The sequence below is a fragment of the Furipterus horrens genome, unplaced genomic scaffold (assembly GCF_987537825.1).
Source record: "Furipterus horrens unplaced genomic scaffold, mFurHor1.1.pri manual_scaffold_11, whole genome shotgun sequence".
NCBI classification, from domain to species: domain Eukaryota; kingdom Metazoa; phylum Chordata; class Mammalia; order Chiroptera; family Furipteridae; genus Furipterus; species Furipterus horrens.
This window is the reverse complement of record NW_028327181.1, coordinates 2,677,837-2,705,051: the sequence shown is the minus strand read 5'-3', so window position 1 is coordinate 2,705,051 and position 27,215 is coordinate 2,677,837. Positions and strand designations below refer to the sequence as shown.

At 58.7% G+C, this 27,215-nt stretch overlaps 2 protein-coding genes across 3 annotated transcripts; one reads left to right on the top strand and one right to left on the bottom strand.

The window, feature by feature from the left end:
• The first annotated feature begins 5,224 nt into the window (after window positions 1–5,224).
• On the top strand, window positions 5,225–9,798 carry MTRFR (mitochondrial translation release factor in rescue). 2 transcript variants are annotated; one of them, XM_090292756.1, is made up of 4 exons: window positions 5,225–5,412; window positions 5,882–6,003; window positions 7,900–8,199; window positions 9,543–9,798. In XM_090292756.1, the coding sequence occupies exons 3-4, from the start codon at window positions 7,927–7,929 to the stop codon at window positions 9,783–9,785; spliced, it is 516 nt and encodes a 171-aa protein (XP_090148882.1). In that variant the 5' UTR covers window positions 5,225–5,412; window positions 5,882–6,003; window positions 7,900–7,926; the 3' UTR covers window positions 9,786–9,798. The 2 variants fall into 2 exon arrangements, with proteins under 2 accessions (XP_090148882.1, XP_090148883.1); XM_090292757.1 differs by lacking the exon at window positions 5,882–6,003 and having other exon boundaries at window positions 5,325–5,412.
• A 1,716-nt stretch (window positions 9,799–11,514) lies between these two features.
• On the bottom strand, window positions 11,515–21,240 carry CDK2AP1 (cyclin dependent kinase 2 associated protein 1). The gene is made up of 4 exons (XM_090292760.1): window positions 20,725–21,240; window positions 16,312–16,409; window positions 14,410–14,536; window positions 11,515–12,305 (listed from the first exon to the last, which is right to left on the bottom strand). Exons 1-4 carry the CDS (start codon window positions 20,990–20,992, stop codon window positions 12,238–12,240), a joined length of 561 nt encoding a protein of 186 aa, XP_090148886.1. The 5' UTR covers window positions 20,993–21,240; the 3' UTR covers window positions 11,515–12,237.
• Window positions 21,241–27,215: the final 5,975 nt, after the last annotated feature.

Genomic DNA, 27,215 nt, shown 5'->3' with positions numbered 1-27,215 from the left:
CGCGGTCCCCATTCTTCAAACGAGTTCACCTTCAAGTTCCTTCCCGCTCTGCCTGTCACTTAGCGCCCGATCCACCTATAACCAAGGTCACGCTATTTTTGTCGGTACATGGCCGTTCGCAGTGAACACATTCCGTATCCCCGCAGGACACCCGCGCAGTTTTATCACGAGGTTCAGTTGCTCACAAAGTCGATGCTTTGAGACGGTGGAGACTCGCAGTCGCAGAATTCGGCGCCGGGGGACGCGGTGCTTCCTGTCGAGGGAACCACGAGGCCCCGCCCCCCGGCCCCGCCCGCGGGCAGCGGGACTGAGTCGTGTTCTCACCCGGAGGCAGATGTGTCGGCGCCTTGGCTACAAAATCAGACGGACTCTTCTTCGTTGGAGGGTGTTTCTTTGTTTTGGTTTCGGCAGTGCGATTTTAGGGGACTTTTGTAGCTATTAATGTCTTCATAATAAGCCGGCAGGAGCTAGTATTCTGACTCACCCAGTTCCCTGGTTAACCGGTTGATGTCATGCAACGTTTTGATGGTCCTAACTTATCTTAAGCTCTTTGGTGGGATCTAAATATTTTTTTAAAATCCGTGTCATTTGACTAATTGGACTAGACATGAGAAATACCATTTTCAAAGCTTTATAAACAGCTACAAAGGTAGTTTTTCAAGTCCATAGTAGTTATTTATGATTCCAGAAAACACGCAGAAAGCTTCAGAAATTCCAGTAAATGTATTAAGTATGGCTGTTCCTCTAAACGAAACCTGCCCCCGTCCTGGAGACTTTACACTACGTTTATGGCCTTGTGAGGGTATGATTGCCGTAGCGTTTTATTACAGCACGAAATTGCTCAAGTATCTCGTTTGTCTTGGTCTTGAGGTTGACAGCTTTACGGTGGAGATCTTTCACATCAGTTGGGATAAGGTTAGGCCATTCAGAAATAGTGGCTGCTCTTGGCTTGAGAAACTTTGTATCTGTTAACCAGGGTGTTACTTTGTGTCACTGATATTTAGATACAATTTGCCATCTGGGGGAGCAGTGCTCCACAGCCAAAGATGAGGAATTGCAAAACTTTAAAGCTATAGTTTAACCATTAAATACAGGAGCCCTGACCAGGTAGCTTAGTTGGTTAGAGCGTTATCCCGATATGCCAAGGTTGCAGGTTTGATCCCCGGTCAGGGCACACACAAGAATCAACCAGTGAATGCATGAAGAAGTGGAATAAATCTATGTTTCTCCCCTCCCCACGCTCTCTAAAATCAATAAGTAGAAGATTTCATTTTAATGGAAGGAAATGATCAGGTATACACTTAAATATGAAATTTTCTGCCTTTCCTGACCTGCCTGATTTTTCTTACTATATTAGTTAGTTCCTAAAGATCCCTGTTTAAACCAGGACTTGTTTGATGAAGGTGGTTTTCAGTTTTCCATCTGAACCTGCTGGGGAGTCACACTTTTTCTCGACGGCATCATTTTCTCCTTGGCTCCTGTCACAAGCTGCGATTGTGACCTCACCAAGCACAAACAGTTGGTAATGTCAAGGTTTCCAGGTGCTTCTTAAATGGGACCCTACCAAGTGGAATCATCATCAGGTCATGGTTCGGAAGCCCTTTCACCCTGAGCTCTGGAACTACAGCCCATGAACCAGCCCGTGCGCACAGTGGGTTTGTGGGTGAGACCACAGTACGCAGCATGTGAGAGGTTCCCGAGCCTCGTGGTGCAGGGGTCCAGAGAGCTAACTGCCTTACGTTTCTGGCAATACGTATGGTTTTTTCCCACCCTCGGTGGTATGACCTCCATTCTACAGACAAGTGGCCAGAGACACGTGGTGGGTCGCAACATGGACGCAGGTCAGGCTGACGACAAAGCAACATGGCCTTTCAGGGACCAAAAATGAGAGGAAGCGTCAAAAAGAGAAAGTTGGGGGAAATGCAAGGAGCTGGGGGAAGAACACAGCTGGAGATGCTGAGGAAGGTAAAGAAACACGCCGTGGAGAGGATCAGTTTCATTTAAACAAATGGACGAGCTGCTGCGCTTCCTGGATAAGTCTTTCTGAAATAACGCACGTGGGCGTGGGCGTCGCTTTCTGTGTGTCACGTCCGCCCGTGTTTGGAAGTGCTTTGGGAACTAACACGAGGCATCTTTCCGGCTGTAGAGGCCGGGAGACTTAGGGAAGAATGTAGAGTGTAGTTCTTGCTGCTCTCTCACGTAGTTCTGATTTTAGTCGTGTAGGTGGTACGTTATAGTCCCTGGTGGGTGCCGCAGATAGGACAGGCGTCATTCCCTGCGGAGTCAGGGTCTTGTTTTAAAAAAACCTGAATGGGGTGTTGTTACTGTATGAACTGAACGCTCTTCTCTGTGTCTACCGCGTCAGCTGTCCCTTGGACTGTGCAGCAATAAGCCTCTTAAATTTAGTCTGACCCAGAGCAGTCTCCTCTTCCTCGTTCCCCCCCAAATCCAAGGTAGCCGTGCATTTCCTGCTCAATCCCTCATGCTTGTCTTCTCGGAGGAAGGATTCTCTAAACACTTCCTGTGCGTGAAAGACGCTTTATCCTCGGTCCAAACCCCGCGCCGGGGCCGGGACAGGGTCCGCGGGGACAGGGGCCACAGGCCCCGCGCTTCCGTCGGGGGAGGTGTTCCCCTCGGGGAGGATCTCAGGCACGGGAACAGGAGGAGCCGGCCGTGGGAGGCTGTTGTCCCTCGGGTTCTCTGGGGAGCGCGAGGACACACTTCTGAAACACGAACTGTTCCTAGGCGTTTCTCAGAAAACCTCCCCTCCCTTCGCGTCTGCTGCCCTCGGCTGGGCAGTTTGCCTTTCGGGGCCGCGACCCCCTCTGCTCCGCTCACTGTCTGGCCCTCCACGCGGATCAGGACGGCGTTCCGAGCCCTGGCCTGTGCCCTCCGCACGGGGAGGGGAAGGGAGGCTAAGCAGCGGGCGGCACTCCAGGCTTCCGGTCTCGGCTTCCTGGACACCGTAAAGGTCAGAAGCCACAGCTCTTACCGGTCCGTCCCAGCAGGCGGGAGAGCCTGCTCATCCCTGGGTCCTAGTACAGAGCTTCTCCCACCCGGGGAAGTGCCTCGGGGGGCCGCGCTGACACGGGTTCTGCCCTGGGCCTGGGGCAGGGCCTGAGGCTCTTCTTCCCTGACCAGCTCCCGGGCGGAGCTCTTGCGGCCGCTCTGGGCAGCAGGACCCCACAGCTACTGTGTCCAGTGCCACAGCCACGAGCACGCGTGGCTAGTCCAGCCTGACTGTGTTGGGAGCGTGAACACACTCCGGAGTTTGCATACATGTGAAAAATAACTTCACAGATGCACCTGTTTGACAGGCCTGGAGCAGTTGCCGCTGCTGCTAAGGTTCCAGGTCCTCGTGCTTTCTGTCCGTCCAGTCGTGGCAGCCGAGGCTGAACGGGGGGGTCTGGGGAAACGGTAAATAAATGATAAAAATAGCGATAGTTTTTACATTGATTACATATAGGAAAATTAATTTCATCAGTTTGTTTTACTATTTTTTCCCTCGTTTTTACTACTTTTATTTTTTTAAGATATTATTTATTTATTTTTAGAGGGAGGGGAAGGGAGCGAGAAAGAGAGGGAGAGAAGCATCAGTGTATGGCTGCCTCTCATGTGCCCCCACCTGGGGACCTGGCCAGCAACCCAGGCCTGTGCCCTGACTTGGAATCAAACCGGCACCCTTTGGTTCACGGGCCGGCATTCAGTCCACTGAGCCGCACCAGCTAAGTTTACAATTTTTAATGCGACTACTAGAAAATTTGGAATTTCACACGTGGCTTGCATTCTCTTTGTCTCCGACAAACTGTTCTAGGACATCACGGCTACAGAAACCAGTGTTTGGGTGTCCTTTCTTCAGCTGACCCCGTTTCCTAGTCCCCTTGTTACCATGTTGCCCTCTGTTAGCTCAGATCAATATTCACGTTGCTGTCTCCGCTGCGTGTTTTCGCCCACCGCCCTCCGCCCAGCTCCTCCCTCAGTCTGTGCCGGTGTGGGCCCGGGCTCTGACCCGGCCACGGACGGCCCTAAGGGCGCTGCTCAGGGCCCTGCGCTGGGGCCCGCGGAGTGTGGCTCCTGGACTGGCAGCCACAGCCTCCCCTGGGAGCTGGTTAGAAATGCAGCATCCCAGGCCCTGGTGCCCCAGCATCTGATCTAACGAGATCCCCCAGGGCTGTGTCTGCCCGCGGGGCATGGCATGGCGACAGCCTGAAAGCCACCATCTTTCCGAAAGCTCCCCACTTCTGTTCACCTGCTCTGCACTGTTCCTGCGGTTGGTCTTGATGGCATTTCTGCAAGGTGACATGCCAGGCAAGTGGTGGCTAAGAGGAACTATACTCTTCTCTTCCTGAAAATAATTCAACAGGGAGTTTTAGGCAGATGACATCCAGAAGGTGAGTCCAGAGACAGGAAGGCTGGCCCTGCCTGAAAATAGATTCAAATCCCCTTCCTCGCTCAGACACACACAGGAGAGGCACCGGCCCCTCTGCGCACTCCAGAGCCCTCGGGCTGCCCGCGGCGCCAGCCTCACCTCCCTGCCTGGTTTAAATGGGTGACTGCTTGCTCCAGTCACAGCTGTGTGACATCTGTGCCCCCAGATGCCCGTCTCAGTCTGGGGTGTGTGTGGAAGCCCGAGAAGGGATGCCGGCCGGACCCAGGTCTGGAGGGGAGGCACCTGACAGAAGCAGGGCCCGAGTCCCCATCCCAGGCCCTCAGGTGACTGGGGCCCGTAGGGAGGTCTGAGAACCACAGCTGCGGAGCAGGCCGTCCGGTCCCGTCTGTGACCTGGGTCACGCTTACATCTTTACTTCCCTCTCGTGCTCCAGGCTCCGTGGGCTCCCCGGGGCCCAGACCTGGCTCGTGGCAGACGCTGAGTGTAGCATTGCCCGGATCAACACTCCCTTCGTAAAGGTCTGCCACCTGCCACCTCTAACTTGCCCGAGTGGGGACGGACTCGGACAATGCGAGGCTGGAACCTAAGCTGCCAGGAGCCCAGAAGCCGCGCCGCGGACGCGGAGCCCACAGGAAGCCGGGCAGCCGGGCCTGAATGGGGCCTGCGCTCCCAGAAAGGAATCAGAGCGGAGCAGTCCCACTGCTGGTTTCCCCTTACTGCCACTCTGGGCCCCTTTTTTCCTTTTTAATGTCACGATGAGCTCTAATTTCAGATGCCTTTCTTGTTCCCCAAAGACTTCAGGTTGCCCTGCAGGTATCACGAAAACTGAAACCCAGCCCGCGTCTTCTCCGGGCTCCGGGGAAGCGGAACCACGGGTGTGTTTGTCATTTTTCGCATCATTGGCGGAGAGCCAAAGCTCCAGGAGACACTGAAAGTACTCAGAGTCGTCCGATTGGCTGTTGGAATTGGCCGTGACACAGAGCAGCCAGTCACTGAGCACTGGGGACCTGCCTGTGTGCCAGGTGGGTGGCAGACCTTCCAGTGTGCGCGTCAGCTCTGAACTAGGACAGAGGCAGAGACGGGAAACACACTGGGCTGATGACAAAGCAGCCGGTGAAAGCGCCCCCTCCCCGCCCTGTCTCAGACCTGCTTCCTTTCTTTGTCACTGGGCTGGACCCTGGGGCTGTCCTGCCTGGTCGGATTTCCTACCTAAAGGCAGAGGAGCCCCGGGAGAGACGAGTCCCCTCCAGGGGCTGGGCGCCGTCTGGCACACACAGGAGCTTTGTCTGTGGTCGGACAGCAGAAGGGAGGGGGAGGGGCCCTGGGCACGGCCGGCCTCCCTCACGCAGCGCTTCGCAGGGAAGGGCGTTCTTTGTCGTACTGACCTCACGGAAGGGGCCTCGGTTTATCGCGGACCTTTTTTTTCTGAGGATACTTCTGGAATATTTCACACACAATAAACAAAGGCAGTTTCCAATGTGGCGTTTGCAGGGCGCGCGCTGTGTCTAAGCCTGTGTCCTCACAGCCACGGACGCCCGACCACACCGCCGCCATTAGCACCCGCTGGGGCTGCCGACACACTGAGCGCTGGCCTTGGACGGAGGAGGCGCAAGGTCAGACCCCGTGCCAGTCCCAGACCTGGAAACGAGTGTCTGACTTCCTTGGGCATGGGGGAGGCAGAGGGAGACGGCTGTGTCGTCACTCGGACAGTGGCCATGTCCCAGCGCCCGCTGTCCTGATGGCGAAGGCCCTTGCATTGAGAATCACAGAAAATGCCCGCGTTTACAAGGAAGCCCCCTGGTAGCATGTCTGCATTAGCTTCCTCGGGGCTGACCTAGAGATCCGTGGGGGCCCAGGGGGTGTCAATGGTCAGAAAGGACAGCGGGCGGCAGGCCAGGGAGCCGAGAGCGGACCTGGGAAGTCACTGGGAGGATGTTTGGTCACTTTGGGCCCAGGAAGCTGGCTCGGTGGCCCCTGGTGCTCTGCGAGAGACCAGCTGCCCACAGCTGGAAGTGACGAGGTTTCAAATGGTAGACAAAGCTGCTGGGAGCTGCACAGGCCGCTGAAAAGAGCGGCATCTGCTGCTGGGGCCCACAGGATCGTCCATCAAGAAGCACAACCAAGTGGCACAATCCCAGTCCCCATACTCCACCGGGGACGGGGATGCTGCTCAAAACCAGCCTTACGCCTTCAGAGGCATCGCCGGAAACCCTTTCCAGAACACTTCCTTGAGCTGGAAGCCGGTCTGGGACGGGCAGAGAAGGGCCTCTTCACCCGTCCGTTCCCCGATGAGAAAAGCGGCCCAAGGTCATGACTCACCCCTTCTCGCATGTAGGTCTTTGAGGCAGTAGCCCCTTTCCGGTCCTGCGGCCTCCCTGGCCCGCGACAGAGGAGGGGCCTGCGGGTCCCCCAGGTCCTCGCGGCTGCTACTCTCGTGCCGCTCCCTCGCCCCCGCGCCAGGCCGGCCCTGCTGTCCCGAGAGCTTGTTTAAATCTTATTGCGAAATAACCGCGCTCTTTTTGACCGTTTCCTCTGACTAGACTGCGCTGCATGGGGACAGTCTAGCTCTGTCACTGCGTGTGGCTCAGGCTCACCAAATGCCTCACGTGGCCCTTTGAACCCACCAGGCACCTCGATAAGAGTCGGCTGGTTTAGGAGCTCTGGCGACACACGCGGGCCCGCTGGGTCATGTAGGCAGCGCGTCTGACGGAACATGTTCCTGTTCAAACCCAGGAAACCGGGAACGCTGGAGAACAACAGTCGTGACACTGACTGATGGTGACATTTACTGTGTCGGGCTGTGTGCGCTCAGCTATGACACAGGCCAGCGCGTGTCGACCTCTCTCACCTCACGGCGCACGTGACCTAACCACTAAAACTCCGCAGCGCACCAATAACATGCTTTCTGCCGCTCTGACAGAAACACAGGGACAAGTTTTGCTTCATCCCCACTGGACGGCCGTTGTCATTTTTTATGTGACAATCCAAGGGGCAGAGGTCAGTGCCCGTGGTGAACAGTCGGTGCCGCGTGTGCTGAGCGCTGTCCCGGTGCACGTGCAGAGTCGCCAGGACGGGCACTCACGTCCTGTCGGCATGACGTTGGCGTTCCAGAGGTTCTCCACCGTCTGACGCCACCCGACTCGGGTCCCGATTTTTGCTTCATGTGCCATTTAATACTTCTTTACCAAATTACACCCTGATCTTGAGAATTTCACACTCAAAACCTCTCTTTCCTGAGAAAACAGCACCTCTGGGTGCTCTGAAGGTATTTTCGGTCTGTGGCGAGGAAATGTTTTCCAGCTGGCAGGGCACGTGTCGCTAGGACGGCAGCCGACGCCGGCCGGGGACAGGCGTGTCCGGCCGACTAACCGTCCTCGCTGGCGTCAGCCCTCCCTCAGGGGAGCGTGGTCACCGCCGGCGCTGGCTGGTCGCAGGTGTCCTGCACGCTGCAGTGGGGCTGGGGAAGGCGCCTCCTCCTGACAGGCCGTCCCTTTCGTCCGCTGCTGCAGGTCCTCCACTGGCAGAGCCCCCCGGCCATGGGCACCTCAGGCTTGCTTCGCTTCCCCACCCCACTGGCCAGGATGTGCCCTGGGCCATGGGGATGCCCACGGGCAGCCCTGTTGTCCCCAGGAGCAGGGGTCGCTCCCGTCCAGGCGGCAGGCAAGAAGGACCACCCTGCCCCGCTCTCCCTGGATGAGGCTGAACTTGAGGAGCAGTTCGTGAAAGGCCACGGTCCAGGGGGCCAGGCGACGAACAAGACCAGCAACTGCGTGGTGCTGAAGCACGTGCCCTCGGGGCTGGTCGTCAAGGTAGCGGGAGAAGCCTGGGGAGGGGTCTGCGCTCACTGGGGGGCCCTGCCCACCCCGTTCCCCTCCGAGGCAGAGCCTCAGGCCCCCCGGAGCCGGCCCGTGCCGCCCCCCTGACCTGGGCAGCAAGCAGGCCCGGCGTCGGCCGGCAGCCTCGGCGCTCAGTGGCTGGGCTGATGAACCAGGACTGGCGCGCCCTCTGTGTCCCTCCGTCCCCTCTGGTAAACGTTGCGGCGCCTGCGCTTCTGAGCATGAGGTCACGGAGACATGCCATTTCCGCGCTGAGAGCGTGCCAGGCGCCGTGCCTGTCAGAGGCATCTGTGGGGCGAAACCACGCTCTGGTCAGGGCCTCCCCCGCGGTCAGCACGTCCTGAGCCTCAGAGATGGTGGCCTGCTCCCTCCTGTGTCCCCCGCTCCCTCCCGTGTCCCCCGTTCTCTCCTGTGTCCCCCATTCTCTCCCATGTCCCCAGTTCTCTCCTGTGTCCCCAGCTCCCTCCCATGTCCCCTGTGCTCTGCCATGGGACTCCCCGCCCACCCTGTATCGCCAGAGGGCCCGAAAGGGCAAGGCAGGCTCCTGAGCCACGCTGTGCACGGTGACCCTCAGTCCCCACAAGCCCATTGTCCTCTTCACCACAAGGGACAGACAGGAGCGCGAGGCCCGGGGAGGGGAAGGAGCGGGCCCCGGGCCCGCCAGCCTTGGCCAGACCGTAGCCCGCGTTCCTAACCTCTCCCACGCCGGCTCTCCAGGCCACGGGCACGTCCCCTACAGCCTCAGCCACTTCTCTCTTCCTCCTGGAAAAAGTGTCATTCATGAGCGACAGGAAAAAGTCCGCAGCCTGACCTAAATTTTGTTTTCGCCTGTTTTATAGAACGTGCTGGGAGCACGTTCTGTCTCTCACACGGACGTCCCCTTTTACCCACGGGCTGTGAGGAAGGCGCCTGCCCCCGACACCCGGGGCTGTGGGGGACCCACAATAGGGCCTGTGTTCCTCCTTCAGACAGGACTTGACCTTCAGGCCCAGAGTGCTCGTCCCTGGACGTGCCAGGTGACATTTTCAGAATTATCCTGGGACTTTAAGTCATTTAAAGGCCACCACTGCCGCAGAACAGAGCTGCCCTCCTGACTAGGAAGCAGCCCCCCTGAAAGCCACAGCCCATGGGACAGGGCAGAGGCCGAGCAGAGGCAGGAGGACGCGGCTTTCCTTCTGTCGCTCACTCGCTGGGGTTCTTGACAGTGGCCTTGCCCCCGGGCCCGTCCCCCCTGTAGTGACGAGGCTGAGTCTGTGGCTCGGGGTCCTGGCCAGCACAGCCTGTGGTCCTTACGTCACAAACTTTCTCTCCTACAGTGCCATCAGACAAGATCCGTCGACCAGAACAGAAAGATAGCTCGGGAAATCCTGCAACAGAAAGTGGACATTTTCTACAACGGTGAGAACAGTCTGGCCTACAGAGAAAAACGGGATGCAGAGAAGAAAAAGCAAGAAAGGAAGAAAAGAGCCAAGGAAACCCTGGAAAAGAAGAAACGGCTGAAAGAACTCTGGGAGTCGAGTAAAAATGTCCACGGAGCAAGACCAGGAGGCTGCGACTGAAGGAGCCTGCCAGCGCGGCCCCGGAGCAGCGTGGGGCGGCCGCCGCCTGCACTGGTGTGGGGCTGCCAAAGCGATCGTCGCGACAGATGGGAAAGACGTCAAGTTCTTCCAAACAGCAGCTGACCTGGGCGCATCCAGCCGCACTCGGGGAATAAAACACAAGGACGTCGCTGCTGGAGAAGGACCGTGGCGACGCCGGCAGCAGAAAGGGGTTGTCACTGAGGGCTGCCGGGGTGGCCGCCGGTTCTATTCTTGACCTGGGCAGTAATGAGCAGGTCGCCTTGTTTTTTAAGCTGCACATTTGCGTGACTGTATCTTATTTTATTCAGAAATAAAAAATGTATTTTTAAGTGTGATGATTATTAAGGTTCATTTTCATGGAGAACTGTGAAATTGAGATAAATATTAGTAGCCTTTAGGGCCACCTTGCCACCTGCTGGGAGGTCACCGCTCAGGGGTCCTTAGATGCCAGTTAGCTTAAGGCCAGGCTAAGAGGATAGAAGAAAACGAGACAGCAAAGACTTCCAGGTTGGTGTGTGAGTCACCCCATCAGCTGGTGAGACCACGTGACCACGTAACCTCTGATGTGGACATCCGTGTACCATGCCCTGCGTGTCGATTTGCAAGTCGACTTATAAGAGACAAGGTTGCAGACACCTGATGTGTTTGTGAATTCGCTCAATACCATCACCATCATTCGCCCCAAGTTGTTGGGGTGAGGTTCCTGGCCTGGCTTGTTAGGACACTTCGCACGTTCACATCTGAGACAAATAGGGGGAACCCCGTGAGGGGGGAAAGCCACTGTCTGACACAGGGCCTCTCTCATTTCTGCATCCGAAGAAGTTGACCTTGAAGGCAGCCAGTTACAGCTCTTGTCACCTGAGTGTGACCCAGTCAGAGGCTAAGGGTTTCGCACGAGGCTCGAGCCCCCTGGCGGCATGGGGGCCCTTCCCCGCTCCAGCTCCCGTCCCAGAGGGCCGCCGGGCCGAGCCCCGTGCACAAGAAGCTGGTAAGTGTGGGAAAGCTGTGGACAGGAGGGACAGCAGCTTCCGTTTCTGTCTCCTTTCTTGCACCTTTTGGAGTTCCCTGTCGTGTGCATGACAGAGACGCAGACAAGCCCTCTCAGCCCATCCCTGCGGCGTAGATGCGCCATGGCTGGGACTGCCTCACGCCTGCCAAACTGCCCCACCCCCGCCAAAGCGACTGCTCATCCCATGGGTGACGACGGTAAAGACTACCTCCCTCTGCTTCTCACCAGCCCCAGCACCGCCCGGGGCTGCCGGGCCCCGGAGCCAGGAATCTCCTGGGGAGTCCCAGACCAGTGGCCAGCTTGACCTCAGGGCCACGTTGTAGGAAACAGCTTCCCGTGGCGTCCGGAGAGGCCCACACAGCAAGCTCCTGAACACCGAGGGGCCCTAACTGTGCAGATGGGGGCGGGGGGCGGGGGGGCAAAGGGCAAAGCCAGGAACTGCTCCCACCTCCGCTCTCGCGTTCTTTTCTGGCGTCCACTTACGCCCGCGGCCGTTGACGGGCACCACAACACCCTGTCACTGTGTCCCTGCCTCGTGACGCAGCAAACCCACTCCTCACATGCTGAGCTCATCAGCACACGGGACACTCTGGCCAGGCGGGAAAGCCCACCCACCTACGACGGGTCTCTGCCCCCTCTCCTGGGGGCGCCGTTCGGTGAAATACCACTCGATTCAAGGAACCCACATCTTAATACCAATTGTTAATGAAAATAAGCTTTATTACATCAAGTAATAAATACATACAAAGATGCAAACAGTGTTAGTCATTTTCTTCCAGATGTTTCGGATCAGCTCACAGGAAAGGCAGAACTGAAGTCTACATACGGGCGTAGGAAAAACGGCAGGGGTTCCCGGTTAGGCGAGGCTTGGGAGGTTGCTCTTCCTTCTGTATTTATAACTTGTTCGTTTTAAAAACGGACTTCAAAGCACTAACAGTCATGCAACTGCTTAAGCAAAAAGAAGTGACATTGAGCAGAATCTATACGGGACGGCACACGGGGACCGGCTGCTGAGCGGGCCGCAGCCGGGACGCACTACGCACTAAAAACGAAGCCCTCGGAGCCGCGTTAGCTGGTGCAGAGAAAGAACGGTCTGAGAAACAAACGTATTCCAAAGAGAGACACTGGGATCTTGGAGGCAAACTAGTTTGCTGTGAGACAGGTGACCGACGCGTCTTTTCAATCAATGCTTTAACAAAACAAATCAAAACACCCTGGGTAGTTCCTAACTAATATGTAAACCCCAGCCCGCTGCAAAATCTGGTCTCCATCTTAGCGACTGGAGGTCCAGAGCCTAATGAACCACAGGAGGGGCGCAGGGAGGAGCAACCAAACTGTTACCATTTGAACACATGTTTCATCTGAACAGGGGAGATGGGCTGGAACTTCTCGGAGGGGAAAGCCTTCCACGGGGACGGGCGGCTAGGACCTGGCGTTCCGCTCGGTTTCAGCCAAGCACTCCCGGACCAGGCCTCTCGCGTGGATGATGCCTGCAAGAGAGGAAGCGGAGGCTGCAAACCCTCCTGCCGACCCCATTGTGGAAGAGAGAGGGAGGAGTCCCTTTCACAACCAGCCAGAAGACCCTCACACTGGAAAGGAGCTCAGGACCCAGGGACACACCACCAGAGCCTCCATGCGGTTCGAAAGGCACCGACACCCCATCCCACCTCTCAAAGCCCTCCTCCCCTCCTAGCACCCGCTCTGGGTCTCCCTGAAACCGCCCTGCCGCACTCAAAGGGACAGCCAGCAAGCCCTTCCTTCAACACGTGACTGCACCGCCGTACCCCGCAACCAGACGGCGGGGGGACTGGGCCTGACTCGCTCCGGCGACCCCACCCCTCCACGCCATTGCTTCCCTCTGGCTGCTTCTAAATTCCACAAAGGTCTTGGCAACGCCAGGCAGCCTGCGCGCGGCCGGCCCTCTGCTGCTCAGTCCCGGTCCGCCCCGGCCCGCTGTGACGTGCCTGCCCCGGGCGCCTGGCCCGGCCCTCTGTTCGTTACTGTCCCCGTCTTTCCTCTCCCCAGCTGGTTTGTTTGTTTTTGCCTTTAATGAACTTCATGAAATACTGACCTCGTTTCACTAGACACTAAGAATCTACTCCGGAGAGACAAACTCCCAGGGGGCAACGGGAATGACGTCCCCAAGTGCCTCAGGCACCTACGCCTCCCAGACCTCCCTCGGAGCTTCAGAAGGCGCTTTCTGGGAAGGGCCAGGCCGCACGTGTCTTAGGCTTTGCAGGCCACAGAGCCACTGGCTCGACTCCTCAACTCCGCCCTTGTCGCGGGGAAGCAGCCGTAGACGTTCCATAAGCAACGGGTGTGGCCTGCTTCCAGCCAGTCTTTATCTAGGGACACGGCTGGGGAGTCCCAAGATCACATCCTCCCATTAAAAAGCACGAAGGCCATGTTTAGCTCCCTGGCTGTGGTGTGCCACCCTACCGACCACGCGCCTGACCCCCTTGCACCCTGGGTGGTCCTGTCCGCCCTGCCATGCAGACTTGGGTAGCGCAGGCATGGCTCCTGGTCAGGACCGGCTGCTCCCCAGGGCTGTGCCCCAGAGTGCTTGCTAGGTATGTCCACGCGCTGACCCAACCAGCAGTTCGGGGTAACTGCAGACTGCATGTGAGACTCTGGGCTCCGGCATCTCCCCAGGGGCTTCCGTCCAGGTAACCAGCACACCGGTCCCCAGCGCTGCCTTGTCCTCTCTGACTCCAACATGGTCTGGATGACAGATGCCCACCTGCTCCAGGGCGGATCGGGCTAAGCTCCACGTCCCCCCGAGCCGCTCGGTCCCAGCCTCCAGCGGCCGGTCCCCTGCCCGAGCCTCTCTGTGCCCAGCCCAGCTCTGCAGCCGGTCTCACAGGTTCCTACATGCCAGACAAGCCTCAGCTCGCAGGAGCCCGTCCTCGGCCGGCCTCGCCCGTCCCTGGGGTCACGGCCTTGACTGCAGCCCCCGGTTCACGACCCAAGAACGTTCTTCTCTCCTTGTCCTCCAAAGCTGCTTCTCTAGCTCTTTAAGAACCGCAAATCCCTTCTGAGATTAAACCGGCGCAGAGGCCGCCACGCTCTGAACGGCCACCCCCGGAACACAGATCCCTGCCTCACTTCCCCTTTCACTTCGCAGGGCAGCGAACTACTGCCCGTCCGTCTGACATGAGCTGGCCGGCCACGTCTCCCTGTGAGTCACTGTTTCTGATACCGCCCCTCCCATCGTAAAAGAACTTCGAGGCGTTCCTGCTGTCCCACTTCAGGCTAGGACAGACCCCAACCCCCGCCACCGCCACCATGGGCCCCGTGGTGGCCACCGGAGCAGAGCAGGCAGGAGGCAGAGCTTCCAAGATCCCTCTTTAAAGCCAGGAGACCCTCTGGTGGCACCCAGGGCGGCGTGGGCAACACCCACGGGTGCAGCGGCCCCCCTTCGCAGCCCCCTCGGAACCCAAGTGACGCCAAGCCCCTGCCCATCACATCCCAAGGCCACTCGTCCCTGCCTGACGCCTCCACATCAGACGGTGACTGTGACACCGGGAGCCCCTGCGGCTGAGGGACGCCCCCCCTCCAACGAGCCCGCGAGGAGACCGCTCACGGCAGACGCACCCCGTTTGAGCCGCTCCATCGCGCTCTTGCTGCCGGCGTACGTGGGCCGGATCTCCTTCCCCAGCTCCTCGATGATGACCAGCAACTCCGCATACTTGCTCTGAGGCGCCTGGCTGCTCCCGGCTCCCTGGGGCCGGAGGGAAGGGCTCGGGGTGACCAAAGCGTTACCCCGTCTGCATGCGTTGCAGATGAAATATCGCGGTCCTGTTATTTCACTCTGCTGTCTGACTTTCTAGTTGTAAGAAGTTGTGGACTGAAATACAATCATGATGTTTTAAAAAAGAAAGGAAAGGAAAGGCCAGGGTTCCGACGGAGTGCAGGGTGCACCCCAACCTGACTCCAGGGCCTCGGTCGGGGCTCTCACACGCCTGCGGCAGCGAGGCAAGGCCGAGGGGGACGGGCAGCGCAGCCAGGCACACCCCCCGGAGGGACAGCTGCAGCACGAGCAGGTGGCCCTCTGCTGTCCTCACACTCCAGGAACCCACCCAGCCATCTCAGGGCCCTGTCCCGACAGGAAAGGCCTCACCAGGAATTCCCGAGGAACCGGGGGGAGGGGCAAGGCCAGCCCACGGGCTGAGGGTGCATGGCGCACGGACAACAGGGAGGCCATGCCTGGGGCCAGCAGGACGCCAAGTCACCCCGGGCCATGCGGACGCACGCCCACCCTTCCCCACCAGCAGGGCACCCCATCTCGAGATCCCACTAATGGCCCCGAGCAGGCACCCAACCTTGGGGCTGTTCCCCAAGGGCCTCTCTGCTTCCCCCTCCTGCCGCTCTTCCTGCTGCTCTTCCTCCTCCTCCTCGTCCCCCTCCTCCTCTTCCTGCTCCTCCTGCTCTTCCTTCTCCTGCTCCTCCTCCTCCTCCTCCTCCTCCTGCTCCTCCGGCTCCCACAGCTGCCCTTTCCCTCCTTGAGGCCCTTGCCTGCTCCTCCCTCCTCCTCTGCCGCCTCTGCTGCGGGGCCTCGAGCTCCTTCCTCCTCTCCGGGTCCAGCTCCGGGACCTCCTGCCGGCGCCTCCTCTCGGCCCCGCACGGCCCCTTCCGCTGCTTCCGCCACCGCCGCATGGCCAGGGCGTTGCGCTCCCTCTCCAGGCTGCGCTTCACCCCATCCTCCCGCCGCCGCCGCTTCTTTAGGCGGTCCCGCTCCCGGGCCCGCGCCTGCTTCTCCTCCTGGGACAGGAGGGCCCGGCGGGGCATGGCCTGGGAGCCGCCACCTCGCCACGGAGGACAGCGCCGTGGCGACCTCAGAACGTGGCGTGTTCCGAGCACGGGAGAGAATCTTGCAGTTGGCAACCGTGGGTCTCCACGGGCGTTTCCCTGGCAGGTGCCGCCATGGATCATGCTGCTCCTACCACCCCGGTGACCCCAGGTGACAGTGAGAAAGCCAAGTCTCGGCAAGGATGCCACGTGGGGGGTCACAGTCTCCTAAGTGGCAGACCCAGGTATAAACCCAAGCAGCCTCGCTCAGGGGCCACTGACCCCTCATGAAAGGCATGGACTCCGTCAGAACACGGGCCCAGCCTCCTCTGTCCTGCTCCTCCCCCCTCCGTCCCAGCTCAGATCCAGAGTCAAGGTCAGGTCTTTCTTCCCCAGGAATCACACACAAGATCCACCAGGGTGGCCCCCTCAACAGGAACTGAAGCTCTCGGATCTTCCATCCTTCCTTGGGTCCTCTGACCCTTGTCCTAGCTCTTGCTGTCCCCATGAGACACCTTGCCACCCCTCTGTTCTGATGCCTCAGGTCCAGCCAGGGCCTTGGCTTGAGGAAGCTCAGATGACTCTTCCATTCCACCATCTCCACTCCTTTGTCCCTCCCCTGCCCTCCCGGAGGGTGGGAGACATGTCCCCTCAGTGCTCAGGCCACCCCCGGAGCCCCTCCCACTGCTCGCCACCCCCATGCCATACCTGGGTGTAGCCCAGAGACGGGGGCCCGTAGTCACTCAGCAGCTGGCGGTACTGTGAGGACGCTGCCATGCTGGTGGAGGGCGGGTGGACGCTCCCAGCTGCGGGGAGGAGAGAGGAATCAGGAGTCGCCTTGGCCAGTGGGACCTGGGGTGAGGGTTCTGGATTCTGCAACCGTCCCCCCGCCCCGGACTCATGCCACCAACAGGACGGAGATCCCTGCTTCTGTCCTCTAGCTTGGCCTTGGCTGACGCTTGGCCCGGACAACTGAGAGTAGACTGTAACTAACAGGCCACTGCGCTCACACCCGCCACCGCGGCAGACATCACCAATCCATCGCAGACCCCGTCCCATCCCTGCGGTCAGCATCGCTACCGAAGATGAAGCTCGCGGCTGTTCTCAGCCTAATCCCCGCCGGTCCCTTCTCCTGGGTCCTGCTCCCCGGAGGCTGAGACGGAGCCACATCGCTGCCACGAGAGCCCACCTGCTCCCCAGGCTGCCCCACCCCTGGGCTACGGCTTCCTGTGGACCCGGACCTCTGCTGGACCACGTGGTCAGGGAGACTGGGAAGGGTCTGCGGACCTGAGACACAGCCTTGGCTGGGGACCGGTGCAGTGGACACCGATCAGGGATCTGGAGCACACCAGGGCCTCTGTGTGTCTGAGACAAGCCCCTCCCCCGCTGTGCCCGTCACCCCCTCCCCAAAGAGAGGACAGGACTCTGGACAGCCTTACACCCAGATGACTTGCAGCCCCAGACTGCAACACTCGGAGACACTGTCCCTCAGCAGCGAGGGAGCGCATGAGGCGAGGGCCCAGCTCGAATGGAGTCCCCCGAGCGGGAGGAGGGGGCCTCGGCAGGGAGTTTCCCGGCCCCAGCTCAGGCGCTGCAGGCGCGCAGACCCGTCATGGCGTCCGAGTGGCCCAAAGAGGGAAGGATGTCCTGCAGGTTCACAAACAGCAGTAACCATGGAGAATTCGCCTGGCCCGCCTTCGGCAGCTGCCCGCCTGCCGCCCGCAGAGCCAAACGGCCTCTCTCTCACGCAGGCAGCAGACTCTGCAGACCTGGCCCCAGGGAGGGACAGCTGGTGCCAGGCCGGCCAGAGCGACCAGCTGCTCATCTGGTGTGCGCGAGGGGAGGGGCAGGGAGGAGGGAGGCTGGTGGAGCTGGAAGAGGCCCGAGAGGTCCCCGGGGCTCCTCGCTGCAGAGGGGCCGACCAGAGAGGGCGCGCGCAGCTCCAGGCCACACAGCACGGAAGAGGCTAACACCCCGAGGCCTGTCTCTCCGTGCAGGAGCTGGGGACAGCTCTGTTCTCTCAGTCTCAGGCCCACCCTAGATTTACCCACTGGGGACCAGGGTTATGCTCAAGCCTGGGATGCCCAGTTGGGAAACATGGATACTGCCACCTCCAAGCGGGTAACTGGGCACAGCGCTGAGCCTCTCAAGTGGGGAGAATGGCTGCGGGGCCTGGTGCTCGGGACGGGGAGAAGCACCAGCACATCGCGGGCTCTGTCCAAGGCCGCTGAGGACGCACCAGAGCGCAGGAGCGGGCGCGGGGTGGCTGCCCCTGAGCTCCCCTCATGTCCGCCAAACCCCAGTCCCCTGAACTTTCTGATGTGGGCCAGGAGTGTGGTCTGGGTGGCTGTGGCTTTGCAGCCCCAGAACTGGGTTCCAATACCGACCGCAGCACATCATGACACCTCTCTAGGAGGCCAGGATACTGAATGCTGGGCTCCGCCTGGTGGGTGGCTGGATCGTTCACAGCTCTTCAGGGCATCTGTAAGATCTCAGCTCCCTGCAGAGGTGGGCTGGCAACTCCCACGCATTCTCCTGCCCTCCTCTTCCTCGTTGCTGTTTTCACTGGGTTTCTGCCTCCCTACCCCGTCTCCTCTCCTACAGGGAAGGGAGGGCCTCGCCTGGGAGCCGGCCGCTGGGCCACAGCAGGCTGTGTGGCCTCACACACTCCCTTCCCTCTCCGGGCCTCCGCTTCCCCACCTGTGAGAGGCGGCGGTCCCCAGCAGAACGCAGGAATGAAGGCTCTCGGCTAGGTCTTGGGGGCTGAGGGAGAGGGAGAAGGACTGAGAAACTGCCTGGGTGTAATCGGTAGGGGGAGGGGCCAGGAGCCGGCTCAGGGCAGGTGGCCCCGGCTGTGTGTCAGTGCCATCCTTACTTTGTGTTGGGAGGGGGTGCGGCCCTGGAGAGTTGGCAGGGGCCCCAAGCTCCATTCATGCCCAATGCTGGCCGCACGAGGCCCGGGAGAGAACCGGACTGGGCGCGAGCACCGCGTCTCCGTCCCCGAGCAGAGCGTCGCAGACAATGCGCACAGTGTGCGGGGCCCAGGGAGGCCGCGCGGAGGGAGGGGTTGGCAGAGGCCAGCAGCTCCGGGGGCCGGGCGCAGCTCCCCGCCCCCACGCCAGACAAAGAGCGGCCTGGGCCTGGGGAGCTGGCGGCCTTCCCGCCACTTGGGGCGCCTGGTGTTGGGGGGGGGGGGTGCTTTCAGGCGCGCGGGCGGGCGGGGGGGGCTTTGTCTAACTCCACCACTGCCACCGCCGGCCAGGCCGCGGCTTGGCAGCCCGTGCGCAGGAGGCAGGGCTGGAGGGCGTGAGAGATGATGACAAGGAGGCCAGAGGAGCGGCAGCGAGAGTCCATCTTGGATGCAAATGGCAGGGGGAGATGGGGCTTCCTAAAGGGGTCCCCTGGGCAGGGGCAGCCCCCACCCAAACGCCCCAGACCCGGGGCCCTCTGCACTTCTGGATTTCCCCACAGAAGAAAGAAAGAAACCTGTGCACAGGTGCCGGCCAGCCCAGAGCAGGGCTGCGGGGTCCTGAGTGGCTGCCCCTCACTCCGTGACCTTGGTCCTAAGGCCTCAGTTTAGAGCCCCTGCCTCCGCCACCCAGGGCCGCCTGAGACTCCCCGCCTGTCCCGGCTGGTGTAAGACCCTCACTCACCCCTCCCACACCAAGGATGACAGATGTGCGAGGGAGGCAGACATGCCACCTGGGCCACAGAGCCTCTCTTTCAGGCTTGCAGACCCCAGGGCAGGTGAGAACAGCTGAGAAAATACTTGTTAGCTCTCGGGGCTCAGGGCCCACCTTTGATCAATTCAACTACCCCCCCACACACACACACCTTCAATCTTAACCCTTTCTTATCCCCAAACCTGTAACCAAAAGTTCAATACATATGTATACACATGTACATGCACTGGTTTTTTGGGTCCCTCTTCAGATTTTTGGAGTTAAGGAGTCAACATCTGGAGACGAGGCCCAGACTGGCAGCCAACTGCCAGCGTGGCATTTCTGACCAGCAGGACCAATCCCTCCGCCCGCCCGGAGACTTCTGCCCCCTCCCCCCACCCATGCGCCTGGCTTTTTGGTAACCCTGTTTCCAGCCAAGTGTCTAAAGGAAAGGACCCTGGTGAGAGGACAAAGCCGGTCAACAACGAAGCCCATAAGTTCACACTCACACACCCCACCTGTCCCCTTCGGTCCCTAGGGCGAGACCCCGGGCGCAGCCTAAAGCTGCCTGACAACTTCTGGAGGAGTTGCCTGGGACTGCCTGGCTCCAGCCTCAGGGAGGGAAGAGGACGGCTCCTCCCTGCTTGTCTGGGTGAGGATCTAGGTCTAGGTCTGGGGACTCTGACACGCGGAGACCGGCGCACATGCCCCCACCCCCCACCCCCTCTCCTGCAGGCACTCACAGGCCCCGGGTCCTCCCCAACTTCTTTCACTCGGCGCACGCCACAGGGGACCCCCGCCTGCCCTGTTCTGAGGACCCCTGCTCCCACTCGCCAGGCTGAGCCCCCACTGCTCATTGAGTCCCCAGCACCGCGGGTGACCCCCGTCCACACCCAGCAACCCCGCGCCCTCCCGGGCGGCTGCAACTGGCATGCTGCTGTCGCCCCCAGGCTGGGCTGGCCTCGTACACGTGCGCCCCTGCAGTCCGCCCCCGCCCCGGCCCCGGTCTGCACCCCCGCTCCTCCGACCCCGGCGGCGCGGACCCCGCGCCCGGCACCCCGCTCCCGGCGCGGCCCGGCTGCTCCCCACTACCGCCGGCAGGGGCCCTCGCCGAGCCGCCCAAAAGCCGGAGGAAAAAGGAGCCGAGGAAGCCTCCCCCGCCCTCGCCCGCCGCGCTCCCCGCGAGCCCTCGCCGGCTGGCGTGGGGGGGACCGCGGCGGCCGCCGGCGCCCCGGCCCAGCCCGGGCCCGAGGCCCGGGGCCGCGCGGGGCGCACCCGCCAACTTTGGCAGCGCGGGCGCTGGAATCATGGCGGCGGCGGCCGCCGCGCTGCCCCGGGCCGGGACCCTGTGCCTGTCGCCGCCGTCCTCGCGGGCCCCCAGGAGCTCCGGCCAGACACGCGGGACCCCAACTTGGCGGCACTTGGGGCGCGGCGCGCGCGGCCGGCGGGGCGCACTCACCGGCATTGAGGGAGGCGGCGGGCATGTGCGCGGCCAAGTTCGGTTTGTAAGACATCCCCCCGAGCGGCGGGGCGCGCGGGGCGCAGCGGGGCCCGGCCCGCGAGGCGGCGGCGGCGGCGAGGCCGGGCAGCGGAGAGGCGGGCCCGGCGTCCGTGCGCCCCTCCGAGCGCCCGCCGAGCCCCCGCGCACTTTTCGTCGCTGGCGGCTCGGGCCGCGCCGGCAAATATGGCCGTCCGTCGCCCTGGCACCGCCGCAGTATATCACCCATACATCGGCGGGCGCAAACTTTGAGCCGCGCCAGCGAGGCCGGCCCGGGCCGGGAGGGGGCGGCCCGGCGTCAGGGGGCGGCTCCGCCCGCGGCCGCGCCCCGCGCCTCCCCGCGCGCGCGGCGCCCGCAACTTGGCAAAGTTTGGGGGGCTGGGGTCCCGGCGTCGCGCGCGGCCCGCGTGGGTCCCTTTCTTCTCCTTCGCTTCCCGCGCCGGGAGATTTCCTCTTTTGCTGCTTCGTTTGGGGCGTGTGTGCTTCCGAGCAAGGTCGGATTTCAGAATTACTTTTTTTGTCCCCTTGCCTGTGGGGGCAGGGATGGAAAATTACCTGGAGAAAATGGTGGCGAATGATATTTTTAAGCACGTAGATCCTTCCAGACGCCGAGGTCTGGCTATCCCCCAGGATCAGAACCACCAATTCTTGACATTGATTTCAAATAAATTTCACGTCCCTGTCTGTAGGAAGTGGTTTTTAACCCTTTGGGGGCCTGCGACTCCTCTGAGACCGACAAAAGCCAGAGGAATTCCCCGCCCCGCCCCCCCCCCTCCGGAGAATTCACCCTGGCGTTCCGGGAACTGCGTCTTAACTCATTCAAATGGTTAAGAAGCACCTACTGTGTGCCGGACACTATTCCAGGCGCCCAGGGTACAAGAATGAACCTGGCAAGTTGCTCCTTCCTGGAGTTCACCTGATAATTTTTGGACCGACCTCAACCTCGTCCTAAGGTCTGACTGCAACGTGCCCCCCAGGTGTGTCTGGGATGAGGCGACGAAGACTTTGGAGGTACTCTTTCTTGGAGTTCTGCTTCAACGGTAAAGCTCACCAGCCTGCCCAGGACGGCCACCCTTTCCGCCCTTTTTAGTCTCCGTGGCTTGCAAATTTCTAAATTAGTCACACATATTCAGACACATCTGGATCTAGTGAGGAAGGTTCTCCTCCCGCCAAGAGGAAAGGGGTGCCCCCCGGGCGTGCAGGTGACACCCCTTCCCCAGCTCAGCCAGCAACCCCGGGGGGTCAGCTCCAGGCTTGTTCAGCCAAGGATGCCCGGGGAGATTTTATTTCATAAACAAATTGACACCTCCGAGCCCCGCCCCCAGGCCCCAATACTCAAAAGAACTGCAGCGCTGTCCCTCGAAAATACACTCCGAGCCGCAGCGTTATTTCCCCTTTTTCCTTGGTCACGTTTTAGAAAGTAAGGAACTGGGGAAGCGAATCTTTGATGCGTTTTAACACAATGTATCCAGGAACACCGCGTTTTCAATATGTCATGACTACAAAGACACTCAGAGGCTTTACATGATTCCTATTCTGTGACGTCTTCAGACCCCAGCGCGGATCTGACACCCCGAGGGGATCTGGATTCCGACCCGCCACGTTTCCTGCGCTCGCGAGCCCCCCGAGCTGGCGGCCTTCCTATTGGACGGCGCCGGCGGAGGCTACAAGCTGCGGGCTCATAGGGCGGCCCGGCGGCAGGGACGCGGCCTCCGCCACCGGGAGCGGCCGCGCGCCCGGAGCTGGGCCGGCCTCCAGATGGCAGGGGCCGCCCGGGCCCTCCACAGACGTCTGGGCGCTTCCCTTTGCGTGTGGGTGCGTTTTTACCAGGGCGCCGGCCCCTCACTTGAAGTCCTGACCATCACGGGGAAATATTTTATCCTTTTTTAAAAACTGAGATACAATTCCCTGAGCATAAAACTCGCCCTGTCCTAGTACATCTACGGCGGTCGTGGTTTCCGCTGTGTTCACAGAATTGTGCCAGCACCACCGCCACCTAATTCTAGAACACAGCTGTCACCCCAAAGAGAGACTCCGTGCCCCACGGCAGTCGCTGCCCCTTCCCCACTACCCCTAGCTTTAGGCATCGGCCACTCGGCTCTCTGTCTAGGACGTGTCACGTGAGCGGAATGACACAATATGTAACTGTGCCTGGCTTCACTCACACAGCACCATGTCGTCAAGGGTCATCCATGTTGCAGCATGTACCAGCACTTCGCCTCTCTGCTATTCGTGGGTGAGTAATATTCCACGGGGGAGAGGGACCCATTCCCAGCGGAGGATATGGGATTGTGTCCCCTTTTTGGCTAGCATACGTAGGGCGGCTGTCAACACCTGTGTGCAAGCTTTTCTGTGAACGTCTGCTTCCCATGCCTCTGGGTACATATGCAGGAGCAACGGCACTGCTGAGAATTCAGTGACCGTATGGGTCACTTCTGGGGGAAGCACCGCACGGCTTTCCGCAGTGGCTGCCCCGCGGTGCTCCCGCCCACCAGCCGTGGGGAGGGGTCCCACTTATCCCTATCTTCACACTTGCTATGATCTGACTTTTTTAGGCATCCTAGTGGGTGTGACCTAGCATTTCCTGGGTTTGACTTGACTTTTCCTAGTGAGTAGTGATGTTGAGCATCTTTTCATGTATTTAATGGTCATTTGTCTGTATTCTTTGGAGAACTCTCTATTCCAAGTCTTTGCCTGTTTTTAATTGAATTTATATATATATATATATATATATATTTTTTTTTTTTTTTTCCAGGATACTGGTCCCTTCTCAGATATATAATTTGCAAACAGTTTCTCCCATTCTTCAGGCAGTCTTTTCATTTTCTTGACCAGGTACTTCAACAGACACAAGCTTCCAATTTTCATGAAGTCCAATATTTGTTTTTTCTTTGATTTGCTCTGCTTTTGGTATCGTTATCTAATCCAAGGTCATTAAGGTTTTCACCTGTGTTCTTGTAGAGGCATTTTTATAGTTTTTGTTCCTACGTTCAGGTCTCCGATCTGTTCTTAGCTAATATTTGTGTGTGGCGCGAGGTGGGCCCAGAGTCATGCTCTGCATGTGACGGTCCCGTCATCCTGGCCCTTCTAGTGACAAGACTATTCTTTCTCCCTTAAATGGTTAGAACACCCTTATTGAAAATCAATTGATGATCAATATGAGGGTCTGTTCCTGGGCTCAGTTCGAGTCTAGTCCACTGACCGATCTCTGTCTCTGCTGGTGCCAGGACCACACCGCTTTGGTGACTGGCTTTGTAGTAATAAGCTTTGAACGGAGAGCGCATGAGCGCTACAATTCTGTTTTTCTTTCTCAAGATTGTTTTAGCTCTTCTGGGTCCCGCACACGTCCATGCGAGTTTTAGGATCCTGCTTGCTTTCTTTTGCCCAACTAAAAAAAGCAGTTCGGATTTTGATAGGGCTTGCGTTAAATCTGTGTATCAATTTAGGGAACTGTCTTATTGCAACATTGTCTTTCAATCCACGAACAAAGAATGTCTTTCCATTTATATAGGTCTTTATTTCTTCAGCAATGATTTAGAGTTTCCAGTGTGCAAGTCTTGAACTCTTTTGGTTAAATTTACTCCTAAGTATTTCATTATCTCTGATGCCACTGTAAATGAAATTGTTTTCTTGATGTTCGGATTGTTCGTTGCTGGTGTCGAGAAACACATCGGAATTTAGCATATTGCCTTGTGGCCCGCAGCTTTCTGGAACTCACTTATTTTTGTGTGCGTATGTGATTCTTTGGAGTTTTCTAGATGTAAGATCATGTCACCTGCAAATAGTGTTACTTTTTCCTTTCCAAATGAGAGGGCTTTTATACCTCTTTCTTGGCTGCACCTTCCAAGACAATGTTGGATAGAAGTAGCAAGAGCAGGGTCCTTGTCTTTGATCTTTCAGGGGCAAGATTTTAGTGTTTCACCGTCAGTATGATGTACCCTGACCAGAATTTGAACCCATGACCTTTCGGTTTATGGGATGATGCTCCAACCCACTGAACCACACCAGCCAGGGTAGAACGAGTGGTTTTAGAATGATCTGGAATGGTTCCTTATTAGTTTAATGAGCATTTCCTGGAGGAGCCTGCCAGAGGCCAGGGAGCAGAGTAGAAGAATGAAGGAGGCAGAAGGCTTAGGTCCAGAGGAAGAAGTCAGCACACTGTAGCTCAGGACCCACCGTTAACCTCTCATTAGGCCTCAGATGACTTGTGTGACCTCCCTGGACCTCAGCTGAATCTGTAGGAACAGAGAGGTTTGATGGGATGGGGCTCCAAGATTCTTGAAACTCTTACCACCACAAGAAGGCAGACAGACAACACACATGCCATGTTCTGTAATAAAATACACCAGCCCACGAAGGCTTTGGCACTGTCTCCATCCCTGGGCAACATTCTGGGGGTGCTCCAAAGGTGGGTGCACCTGCTGCCCGAGTGATAAGAAGGGTGACTCATAGGAGGGAATATTAGAATTCTGTTTTGTGGGATTTCCTGTGTATATATTAGCACAGTAGCACACACAAAACGTACAAATAACTTGGCAAATAACAGTGAAGCTATGCCCAGGAATGTTGGTTTTTTTTTTTTTTTCATTGGAAATGGTGACTGTAAGTTTGGACACCATTAATCTAAGAAACTAGTTAAGTAGACGGACTGACCCTAAAGTCTGACACCCAGGCACCCCGTTGGGGAAGCATCACCGTTAGCGACTCCCACGTGGCGTCTGCTCCGGACAGGACGGTAAAGCCATACTTCACAGCTACGATGCCGAGTTTGGAGCAGAGGTCCACTCCCCAGGTTGTTAATCTTCAGCTATGTTTTTTCACAGTACTCCTTACGGCTGACCAGGAACTAGCAAAGCCTCTCCTGTCGAATGATCAGAGAGTAAAGATTTCAGGCTCTGCAGGCCCTACGGTCTCCCACCTGCTCAACGCTGTTGTTCTCGACAGCCGGAGACAACCCCCACGAGGAGGCACATGACTGCGTTCCAATAACACTTCACTTATGAACACCGAGATTTGAATTGCATGTGATTTTCATGTTACAAAATATTCTCCGGTTTCTTTTTTTCAGCCGTGGAAGAAAGTAAAAACAATTCTTAGCTTGCAAGGTCGTTCAAAAACAGGTGAGGGCCTGGAGCGCCTTTGGGCCAGCGTTTGCTCATCGTTTCAGACCCCGAGTTTACGTTTCCTAGGCCTGACTGCCCACGGGCACAACAGAGCACAAAACGGGGCGTGCAGACACTGGAAGACATAAGACACCTATTCTCACATCAGTACCTCTGAACGGGAAACACACTACAGCAAAAACACACTGTGGGAGCAGGAGCTCAACAGAAACCCGCTGTCACGCAGAATTGAGCGCCTTGTGTCACCGGCCTGAGGACTAGAAATGGGGGGCCAGGGGCGTCTTCCTGCTCCAACTGGGGGGCATCGTCACAAAACGCTGGCTGCTCTGCGGAAGGTTCAGGCTGCTGCCTTTCCCATGGCCTACCGCTAGTAACTCGCTCTGGTGCGTATTTCTCTGGGACCTGGAGCTCACACGTGAATCCTCGAGACGACAAATCTCGCCTGGGAAAGGCAGACACAATGGGAACGCGAGCATTTTTTGTCACACTCAAAAATCTACTCTAAAGTTCCCCAGGAAAGGAGGCCGAGGCCCAGCCTGGGAAAGAGGAACAGGCCCAGCGGGGGGGGGGGGGGGGGGGGCAGGGAGAAGACACCTGGTCACCTGCCTGGTGAACTGTCACATGCCGGTGCTCCTCGTCCAAGCCACCACCCAGAACGTAAACATCAGGTACCCCAGGCCCCTTCCGCAGCCGCCTTTGCCTGCAACCCTTGCTGGGAACCCTTGGTGACAACTGGGATGCAGCAGTGCTGGCACCTGCGTCCCCTAACCCAACGTGCACTTGGCGCCTAGAGTGGGCAGCTTTCAGAGGACAGAGCCAACTCGCCGAGAATTGGACTCTAAAAATAAGCATTTTGCACATTTTTTTAGTCTCCTTTCTCTCCGTAAAGGCCTTCACAGATGGCTTCTTTACATCCTGCTCTCAAATGACTAGCTGATAAATATTCATACTTATGGAAATTGTACATACTCCGAACCCCCAGCCAACTCCCGTTTGCACTTGCTGTATCTCGGGGGTGGCGGCCCCTCATTCCTGGGCCTCGTGCTCTGTCACACACACACACACACACACACGTGTGCACACGCACAGAGCACTGGTACCACGAGCGTTCGCCCTCTCTGTGACTACTTTGCCTAGGACAGCGTTTCTCTGCCTGGGGTGATTCTGCCCCTCAGAAGATGGTTGGCAATGTCTGGACACTCTGGGTTGTCACAGCTGGGGGGTGGGCACAGTGTGTCCCACCCATGGTCCTCGTGGGTGGAGGCCAGGGATGCTGCTAAACATCCCCCAGCGCGCAGGACGGCCCCGCCCTCCAGAGTGGCCGGCGCC

Bases quoted from the DNA above. Each gene is read 5' to 3' on its own strand.
- MTRFR (XM_090292756.1), top strand. From the start codon at position 7,927: ATGGGCACCTCAGGCTTGCTTCGCTTCCCCACCCCACTGGCCAGGATG. The intron at 8,200-9,542 runs GTAGCGGGAGAA...TCTCTCCTACAG, and splicing joins CCTCGGGGCTGGTCGTCAAG to TGCCATCAGACAAGATCCGT.
- CDK2AP1 (XM_090292760.1), bottom strand. From the start codon at position 20,992: ATGGGTGATATACTGCGGCGGTGCCAGGGCGACGGACGGCCATATTTG. The intron at 16,410-20,724 runs GTGAGTGCGCCC...TCCTCCCCGCAG, and splicing joins CGCCGCCTCCCTCAATGCCG to CTGGGAGCGTCCACCCGCCC. The intron at 12,306-14,409 runs GTGCGTCTGCCG...CCTCTCTTGCAG, and splicing joins GATGGAGCGGCTCAAACGGG to GCATCATCCACGCGAGAGGC.